Raw genomic sequence first — 10,274 nt, 5'->3', positions numbered from 1 at the left:
GGGCCCGACGGCCACACCATGCAGGGCCCGTCGCTGATTGGTTCATTGCACGGCAGGAATAAACACTCTCAGGGTATATATATCGCGGTAAGGTGTGACACTTCCAAGAAAAGAGAAACTCCCGAAGATCAACAAAAAAAAAAAAAAAAAAGGAGAAGAAGAAGATAAAGAAGAAGAAGAGCTGCTATTGAACATTACATTTACTATTCTTCAAACCTAGTTTGAGAATGAGGGTGCGAATCCAAAAAGTTCCTCAGATTGTCGAGTTTCTGAAGAAGAAGTCCGTGGGGCTGCAGCACTTCAAGCCAACGTCCTCGGTGTGCGTGCTGGAGGAGAAGGATGCTGTGGAGGCAGCGCGCTGCCCGCACGCTGCCTCCAGAGCGCGCAGCCTGGACGCGATCCCCGGACCCACCAACTGGCCGCTCGTCGGCAGTCTGGTGCAACTCCTCCGGAAAGGGGGTCTGACAAGACAGCATGAGGCTCTGGTACAGTAACATTAATAACCTTCTTAACAAACAGACTATTTTTGTTTAATTGTCGCCGCAACCAAAACAATTTATTTCCACGAATACAAAACGACGTTGCGTGTATTCGAATTGAATGACTTTGATTAATGACTTTCTATTCAACTTATTTTAGGTGGATTATCATAAGAAATTCGGCAAGATTTTCCGGATGAAGCTGGGCTCCTTTGAGTCGGTACACATCGGCGCACCTTGCTTGCTGGAGGCGCTCTATAGGAAGGAGGGAAATTACCCTCAGAGACTGGAGATCAAACCCTGGACAGCATACAGAGACCTGAGAGACGAGGCGTACGGGCTCCTCATTCTGTAAGTACTCGTGTGTATTCATATACAGGCGCAGCTTCGCGTTCAGGTAGTCACAGTGGTTTTAAAAGCCGGTTGTGTATTCGCAGAGAGGGGAAAGACTGGCAGAGAGTGAGGAGCGCTTTTCAGCAGAAACTCATGAAACCGACCGAGGTGGTGAAGCTCGATCGCAAAATAAACGAGGTGAGAGACCCTTAAAATATCGGACGTGGTGTTTATACTCGTATTTATTGATCGATGCCTGAACAGCTGTTGTCCGTAAATGCAGGTGTTGTTGGACTTCGTTGGCAGAATTGGAAAGATAAACGTCAGTGGGAAGATTGAGGACTTGTACTTCGAGCTGAATAAATGGTCGTTTGAGAGTAAGTTCAACTATTTTACACATTAATTAATTATTTGTGCTGCACATGGATTATTTTAATTATCAAGTAATCCTCTGATTATTGTCTCGGTGTTGTTTGCTGTGTAAAAAAAGCAAAAAAAGGGCTGAAATTGTATCAAAAATATTCAGTTTGCTTTCAGTCATTATGTTGCCCAATGCTATTATGAATACAATGCTGTATTCATAATAGCAGTTTTATACATATGTCATGTTATTTGACCTTTATCTTGATAAAGGTAAAATAACATGTAAATAGATCATGTACAACATTTGTCATATCTTAAAGTCAATATAAATATCTAATTATTTTTAAGTCTTACTGAGTCTACAGGTTCAGAGTCTCAATCTTTGCTTTTGTTTGTCCTCCAGCCATCTGCCTCATTCTCTACGACAAGAGGTTTGGTCTTCTGCAGGAGAAAGTCAACGAGGAAGCCATGAACTTCATCACTGCCGTGAAAACAGTGAGTACGCCTGTACTGTGCAGACGACCTGTGATACAATGAGCCGGTAGAAACATGTTTGTCAGGTTCTTGTCGAGAGGAGGTCAGCTGGTGAGGTCAGCTGGTCACTCCTTGGATTTTACTTACTGGGTCAAACCAGTATCATCCGCAGTCAGGAGGTGATAAGACTCACAAAAGGTCTCACAGGGGCAAAGAGTTCAAGAAACAACCGAAGATCTTGATAACTTCATTGTCATCAAAGAGTTCCAGTGTGAGAGGATTAGATCTTAAAACCCTCCGCCCTCTTTGTCTCGTCTGTGTAGATGATGAGCACGTTTGGCATGATGATGGTCACACCGGTGGAGCTCCACAAGAGCCTCAACACCAAAACGTGGCAGAACCACACGGCGGCGTGGGACCGCATCTTCAGCACAGGTACAAACACACACACATGATTATTACACAACCGATTACTCTCATTTCACAAAGTTGCAGCACAGTTTGAGTTGAGTTCGAGGCGGAGGAGAGATAGTGAGGACAGGGACAGAGAGGGGGGGCGGGAGGGGGGGGGGGGGGGGGGGGGGGGGGTGAACCGAGTGCCCCAGTGTTTTTTGTGTACTCTGTAAACGGCAGCTAGAGTCATAGTAAACCGTGTGACCTAAGAGGGAGATACAGTATCTGCCTAATATTTGTAGTAGCAGGAGGTGGGAGGGGGAGGGAGGTGGAGGAAGACTGTGATGCTGAAGTGCCACTAAAGTGCCCTCTTGGATGCCCCTCTGATAGATAAAGACATGCCCAAACACACATACAATCCGATGCATGGGGACGGAAAACTTAAAGAAACCCAACTTCATCAGGAATACAAACACATTGGACACATACAAATATTCGACCTATAACATGTCGGAAAAATAGCACAAACATGCAGGTTTGAAATGTCTCGTTCTGTCCGACCTCCGGTCGAAAATAAAAATTGAAGTGAGGATTTTTTACAGAAATGATCAGATTCCTCAGTGTAGGCGCATCAGTTAAACATGTGATGCTATTTATTGTCTGTATCACAGAAAACTGTATGTATTTGGCATATATTGCCCTGGCTTTACACACTAAGTGCACTGAAAAAGATCAGCCTGGTCACGTGTAGAAATTAGCAAGGCGCATGACACTGAAATGTCCAAATCCCTACGAGACGTCTTTACATCTTTACTATTTCATGTTTCCTCAGCCAAAGTCTACATCGACAAGAAGCTGGCGAAGAAGAACGCCGTGAGAGATCCGGATGACTTAATCGGTGACATCTTACACCAGAGCTGTCTCTCCAAGAAGGAGCTGTACGCATCCATCACAGAGCTACAGATCGGAGGAGTTGAGACGGTGAGCAACCGTTCTGTACTTCAAAGACACGTATGTCCTTGAAAGGAGTATTTTTGATATTTTAGCGAAAGAGTTGGATGAGAAGATTGAGACCACTCTCCGGTTGCAACCGTGCACGATGGAGTCTCGAAACTTTACAGATGTGTCCTTAACGAGTTTGAATGGCGCCAGCAGACATGGGGAAGGCCCCCCCCCCCTTCACAAGATGGTCTCCAGCGTTTATTTACAATTAAAGGAAGAAAAACTCAAAACTGCTCAACCTCTAAAAACAAACAGGTGCTGCGGTTACAGTGCTTCTAAAGAGGAAAATGAATGTGATGTGCATGTAACTGAGGAGCCCTTTAGGGACCCCACACATTCCTCAGCTCCCTTCAGGACCCCACTGAGGAATGCACAAAGAGTAGCCGCCTCAATCAGTGACATCTCCCCTCTCTCTCTCCTCCTCCTCCCTCTCTCTCTCCTCCTCCTCCCTCTCTCTCTCTCTCTCTCTCTCTCTCTCGCTGTGTTTACGCTTCTCAGACCGCCAACAGTATGCTGTGGGTTATTTTCAACCTGTCCCGTAACCCTGGCGCCCAGAGGAAGCTGCTGGCGGAGATCAAAGAGGTGGTTGCTTCCGACCAGGACCCATGTGGAGAGCACATCAAGAGCATGCCCTACCTCAAGGCCTGCCTCAAGGAGTCAATGAGGTACAGTACGACCGTGGAGAATAGGACCGCTACAAAAAAAAGCTTCTGGCTGCTACTACAATCACATTATGAGAAATGATAAGCAAGCAATTCACTACAGTATACGTCCAACTATTTTCATGTATCTATTGATAAGGACACGGCACATTATGTGTTAGCCGACTGCAATCCTTTGGCGATATGTTAAATATAAATTATTCAGACAGAAGACACCATAAAGCGCAATATCAATACAGTAATACGTAAACAATGTCCACTGGTCGGTATATTTACCAATGTTGTAGCTTTACGCAACATTTCATAACATCCACCGATTAATTTCCTATCAGACGCACTGGCTGCATCATGATTTCACTCAGTGAGTTACCACGGAGATTAAGGTGCAAGAATTACACACGTGACTGCCTCAATAACATGGGATACGCAGGCATGACTGGGGACGACAAGTGTGGTCCCGGCTTAAGCCCTACGGTCACGTTCAAATCATCATATAACCCTATACACGACCAACTTTCCATACAGTTCTTCTCGTGCGGTCCCAAGGTGCCAAACATGTTATTTAAAGCTAATGCCATGACCTCATCACGCAGGGAATGCATATGACCCCTGACGGGAGATTATATCTCACATCAATAGCTTCACTGAGGCCGTATTCTCATGCGCTTTCTTTTCTTCTTTCCTTCAAATTCTTACAGGTTATCGCCATCAGTCCCTTTCACCAGCAGGACCCTGGACAAAGACACTGTGTTGGGAGATTATGCCATTCCCAAAGGGGTAAGTGGCTTAGTTCTTGTTAACATACACCTGACATGAGCAGATTACATTCTTGTATTCATTTATATTTGACCGATGAAGCTGTGTTACAAAAAAGACGCTCACATACTGTACAAAGTCTAAATGCGGTGAATGTTTAAGTTTGTGCAACTCCGCGAAACTGCATGGCAGGATCCGATTTACAGTCACATGGTCTTAATTCAGAATCTTTACTCTACTGTAATCGACAGTACTATCTATTTAATTTCTCTTGAGCAAGCAACTGAAAATCCTACTAATAACGTAGCAATGCTTTAATTGTGATGTTTCCTTCATTTACAGACCGTATTAATGATAAACAGCCATGCGCTGGGCTCCAACGAGGAATACTTTGACGATGGGAAGCGGTTCAAACCCGAGCGATGGCTGCGGGAGAACAACACCATCAATCCCTTCGCCTACGTTCCCTTCGGCATCGGAAAGAGGATGTGCATCGGCCGCCGGCTGGCAGAGCTGCAGCTACAGCTGGCCATGTGCTGGGTAAGATCACACAAAGTTCAGATCGGTTCATAGAAGATCAGACGGATTGTTTTTGAAGCTTTAAATCGACTCATCGAATCCAACTGTGCTTGTCTTTCTTACAGTTGGTGAGAGATTATGAGATCGTGGCAACAGATAATGAGCCGCTCGACGTGATCCATTCAGGACTTTTGGTCCCCAGCAGAGAACTTCCTGTTGCTTTCATTAAGAGATGAGGTAAGGAGGTCTTCTTGCCACGAGTTAGACAAGAAGATTGATACAACTCTCATCTGTTCATGAAATATGAAGCTAAAGCCTGTTAGCTTAGCTTAGCACTGGAAACATGGGGAAACCAGTAGCCTGGGGGGCTAAACTAAGCTAACTGGCAGTAGCTTTATATTTGCTGTACAGATATGAGTGGTATAAATGTACTTATCTCACTCTGCACCAGCACATGAATTCATGTATCTCTCACTTTACTCTGTTGATTTAAACTAGTTTTTTAAACACTGTGGCATTCACACTAATTAATGATGTATTCTTTCCCTCAGCCTTCAGGCTCCATATTCAACTCAAGATGATACCTCTGTTGCCGAGGCCCTGATGGTCCAGTGACTCCCTGTATTGCTGCTCTGTAAATAGAAAAAAAGATATAGACATTATTATACACGTAATCATGCCATAAATACCTCAAACTTATTTAAAACTATTACTCATGACTGATAATGACTGACCAAAATGCCAGTTGTCATGTACAAAGTGAATGTTGTATCAAGGCAGCTGTGTATGTAAATGTCAACTATTTCTGGTCCTTGTTTAATACTTATGCATATGTATATTTTTCATTGTGTATATAAAGTGCCATTATAATATTGTACATTGTTTTATGTAGAGACATATTTTATTCACTGAAATAAATACATTCATAAATGTATTAAGACCACGTCTGTCTTTAATGTTGTAAAACAAGAATTGGTATTAAAGTCTTTGGGTGATTTTGAGTCTTTACAGCTTATGCAACATAAAGCTAAATAAATATTTTAAAAGCTTAGTGAAGTAGTATAGCTAAGTGTGCATGCATGTTTCTCTTTTCTTTATAAGACCAGGGATTTTCTTCAGATCTTGCACCAAAATTGGATTAAAATCATTACAGGATAATGCTAACTAATCTGTACATTTTGACATGAAATAAATCTAAATCCTTTCCGGATGAAAAACAACTTTTGATTAAATACTTTAAAACAAAGTTGAGTAGCCTCGTGTGTTTGGAATAATGTATTTTCTGTGTAGATCCCGAGCCCTGTTGTCTTGTGACTCCTTAAAATGAGTAGAGGTCTGCTTGTGACTCTCGTCACAAGTTCTGGTCTCAGTTTGGACATAAATTATGAGATTTCTTTTCTCCAGCTGTTTAATTTGAAGGAGGCATAAAATACTGTAAAGAAAAAAAAAACGACAGCAGACTATTCGGTCTTTCTTACATCGTATTTACTTTTTAGATTAGATGTATCAGATTAGATATACTTTATTCATCCAGGGGGAACTTTCTTTGTAGCAGCAGCAAGCCTGTTTACAATATATACAATACAATGAAATAAAATAGCAGGGGATATTACATTTAAGAATTTAAATAATAAAGGAAATGAAAAATAAAAAAATAAAATGTATCTAAGTGTATATAAAGTATATAAAGTGAAGCGATGCAAGGGTTAGTGATGTTGTTCAATTTGAGGAGGATCTGGCCAGAGGTGATTTATTGTCTTATTGCAGTTGAAGCAGTCTGTTGGAGAACGTGCTCCACTCTCTCTGCAGCAGGTGGTGGAGAGGGTGGTCTGGGTTATCCAATATGGACAATCATTTCTTCAGTGTCCTCCTCTCCAACACCTGTTCCGGATAGTCCTGTTTGCAGCCAATGATGGAGCCGGCCTTCCTCACCAGTCGGTTGGTGTCTCCGGCTCCAATGCTGCTCCCCAAGCAGACTACGGAGAAGAACAGAGCACTGGTCCAACAGATTGGTAAAACATCTCCAACATCTTGCTGCACACATCGAAGGATCCAAGTTTCCTCAAGAAAAAGAGTTGACTCATCCCCTTCTTGTAGACAGCGTTGATGTTGGCCTTCCAGTTCAGTCTGTTGTCGATGGAGACACCCAGGAACCTGTACTCCTCCACCATGTCCACATCCTCCTCCACCATGTCCACATCCTCCTCCACCATGTCCACCTACTCCTCCACCATGTCCACATCGTCCTTCTCCATGTCCACATCCTCCTCCACCATGTTCACATCCTCCTCCACCATGTTCACATCCTCCTCCACCATGTCCACATCCTCCTTCTCCATGTCCACCTACTCCTCCACCATGTCCACCTACTCCTCCACCATGTTCACATCCTCCTTCTCCATGTCCACCTACTCCTCCACCATGTCCACATCCTCCTCCACCATGTCCACCTACTCCTCCACCATGTTCACATCCTCCTTCTCCATGTCCACCTACTCCTCCACCATGTCCACATCCTCCTCCACCATGTCCACCTACTCCTCCACCATGTCCACATCCTCCTCCACCATGTCCACCTACTCCTCCACCATGTTCACATCCTCCTTCTCCATGTCCACCTACTCCTCCACCATGTCCACATCCTCCTCCACCATGTTCACATCCTCTCCCAGAACTCTCAGCGGTTGTGGAGCCGTCGTCTTCCTCCTGAAGTCCACCACCATCTCGCTGGTCTTGGGCACGTTCAGAAGCAGGTGATTTCTACCGGCCCACTCCACAAACTCATCCAGTCGGACATACTGTGGTCTGCCTGTGAGGTCAGTGATCCGGGAGATGCTGGACGCGTTGACCACCACCATCTACAGCTTCTCAGTCAGCAGCAGCGGTTTGATGGTGTTGAATGCACTGGAGAAGTCAAAGAAAGTGATTCTGACAGAGCCATCGGTCCATCCAGGTGCGACTGAGCTTGTTGCAGCAGGTAGATGATGGCGTCGTCCACTCCCACACGAGGCTGGTAAGCAAACTGCAGAGGGTCCAGTGATGATTTCACCTGCGGTCAAAGGTGGGCCAAGACCAGCCTCTCCAGCACCTACATCACATGGGATGTGAGGGCAACTGATCGGAAGTCCTTGAGGTCAGATGGAGTTGACTTCTTTGGTACAGGGACGTCTTCCACAGCACCGGAACTTCCTCCTGTCTCAGGCTCAGGTGGTGGAGGTGCTGCAGGACCTCCGTCAACTGGATAGCGCACATCTTCAGGACCCTGGGGCTGATTCCATCAGGTCCTGCAGCTTGACCTTGGTGGAGTCTCTCCAGCTGTCTTCTCACCTTCGTCGTCACAAAGAGTGGGGGGGCTTGTCGTTCAGCAGCGTACAGTCCGGGATGGTATGTTGGTGTGTACGCAGAACTTTATATATTCTGTGATGCAGTCCGTCATGCTGTTGATATCCTCCCCATATGGTCCACACAGCATCCCAGTCCGTTGACTCAAAGCAGTCCTGCAAGGCGTCATTAGGGCCCCCGAGACCACCTCCTAACAATCATACTGGTCACAGTGTCCAGAGGAACATACTTGGCACTGTACGCATCCTTTTCATTTGCATACAGTAGGTCCAGAGTTTTAGCGTTCCGTGTGGGGCAGTCAACATACTGGTGAAAAGTCGGCAGGGCTTTATCCAGGCTGGTGTGGTTAAAGTTAAAGTCAACAGTGATTGCCACAAATGCACCCGATGTTGACTCAGCAGTCCAGACACAGTAGAGTGGATGGTGTCCACGGCTTCCTCGGCGTCAGCTGATGGAGGCACGTGAACAGCGACAACAATGGCCCATTACTTGGACACTCCTGATCCAGACTGAAGAACACGTGTTTACAGGAAAGAGCAACAAAATGGGAATTGTGAAAGCTTTCATATACTTTTCCTTTGCTTTTAGACAGTTCATATACTTAAAACAATAATGTAACACAGGGAAATATCAGAGTCAGACAACAAGCACCGAACAAGCATGTGGCCCGACATTGGTGGGTTGGTTCTGTCAGACAAGACTCAGTAGTGCTAATTAGTAAAATTAGCTCAATACTGTTTTTAAAGACAATTTATTTCCATTTAACACAACTGTATACTCTATCACAATTCAGTGCAAAATATATATATTTTTTTCTTCTTTTATTTAAAAAATGTTAAAGGTTTATCTACTTCTCATCTTAAGAAAATGTTATTTGGAAATTGATATTGTGGTCCTGGTAATTTCCCTTTAAGTAAAGGATCTGAATTGTTCTCCCTCCACAACTCGTTCTATGACAAGAGATTCTCGTTTGAGAACATCCTGAGAGGTGAACAACTTTAACTTTTCTCACATTTGGTATCCCGACATATCGTGCCATGGCAGTTTCACACCACTTCACACTTTGATTCATGTGAATCGCATGACTGCCGCGAGGCCTCCAGCCTCACATGTGACCTCAGGTACACATCAACACGTGAACGAGCCAAAAGAGGTTAAAATACCCCCAAGAGGTCATTTAAAGATCTGAAATATTTTACAGTTAAATAAGTAAAGAAAATGATAATGTTACTTTGTGTAATTATTTAAAGGGTCAGGATAAAAATGTACAAAAAACATATTTTCACCATCTTCTAATGGCATTGGCATGCAGACAGTTACATTACAGTCGTTTTGTAACTTTTGTCCCAGGTAACTCACGGAGGAAAGTTTTATGGTTTGAGTTTAATTTTTTTTAATCAAAGGTACTTTCTATTAAAGAAAGTTACTGCCTGAAAACAGATACTACAACTATATATACCAAGTATATTTGACTGCATCTTTAAAGCTGATAGAAGTTGAATTAATTATACAATTTAAAGAGAAGTAGGCCCCAGTGAAGATTGACTCACGACCCCCAGTTTACAAGACCAGTGCGCTAACTACTGAGCTATAGAGCCACAGATGTTACACAGCTGTCTGTGTCCCAAGATGGTCATGTCTGACAATATGGTATTGACACAAGACCAAGCTGATAATCTTCACAAATATTAAATATTTTTGTTGAAATTCGTATTAAATCTTGACAGCAATGAATCAAATGCTCTGAAAGGTAAAAGAGAAAATTCTGCTATCTGCTATCTTCATTGGAAAAGAGTGTGCACTGGGCTGGTTTTTGGTTTTTGGTTGAATTTAGAATACTCTTACCAAGATTATCAACCCTGCTTTTAATTGGGAAAAAATATCTTTAAGTCCTGCAAATGTTTGGTGTTAGGTACATTAACAGGGTGAAAATAACGTAGTTAATAAGAAT

General features: G+C 43.7%; 1 protein-coding gene across 1 annotated transcript; it reads left to right on the top strand.

Annotated features, from left to right (window-relative positions):
• Positions 1-227: 227 nt before the first annotated feature.
• On the top strand, positions 228-5,217 carry LOC117731186 (1,25-dihydroxyvitamin D(3) 24-hydroxylase, mitochondrial). The gene is made up of 11 exons (XM_034533364.1): positions 228-485; positions 640-830; positions 917-1,010; positions 1,096-1,189; positions 1,579-1,670; positions 1,973-2,084; positions 2,875-3,023; positions 3,543-3,709; positions 4,405-4,483; positions 4,805-5,002; positions 5,107-5,217. Exons 1-11 carry the CDS (start codon positions 228-230, stop codon positions 5,215-5,217), a joined length of 1,545 nt encoding a protein of 514 aa, XP_034389255.1.
• Positions 5,218-10,274: the final 5,057 nt, after the last annotated feature.

The sequence above is a fragment of the Cyclopterus lumpus genome, chromosome 5 (genome assembly GCF_009769545.1).
Source record: "Cyclopterus lumpus isolate fCycLum1 chromosome 5, fCycLum1.pri, whole genome shotgun sequence".
Lineage (NCBI taxonomy): Eukaryota > Metazoa > Chordata > Actinopteri > Perciformes > Cyclopteridae > Cyclopterus > Cyclopterus lumpus.
The sequence above is the reverse complement of the archived record's forward strand: the minus strand, read 5'-3'. Positions and strand labels throughout refer to the sequence as shown.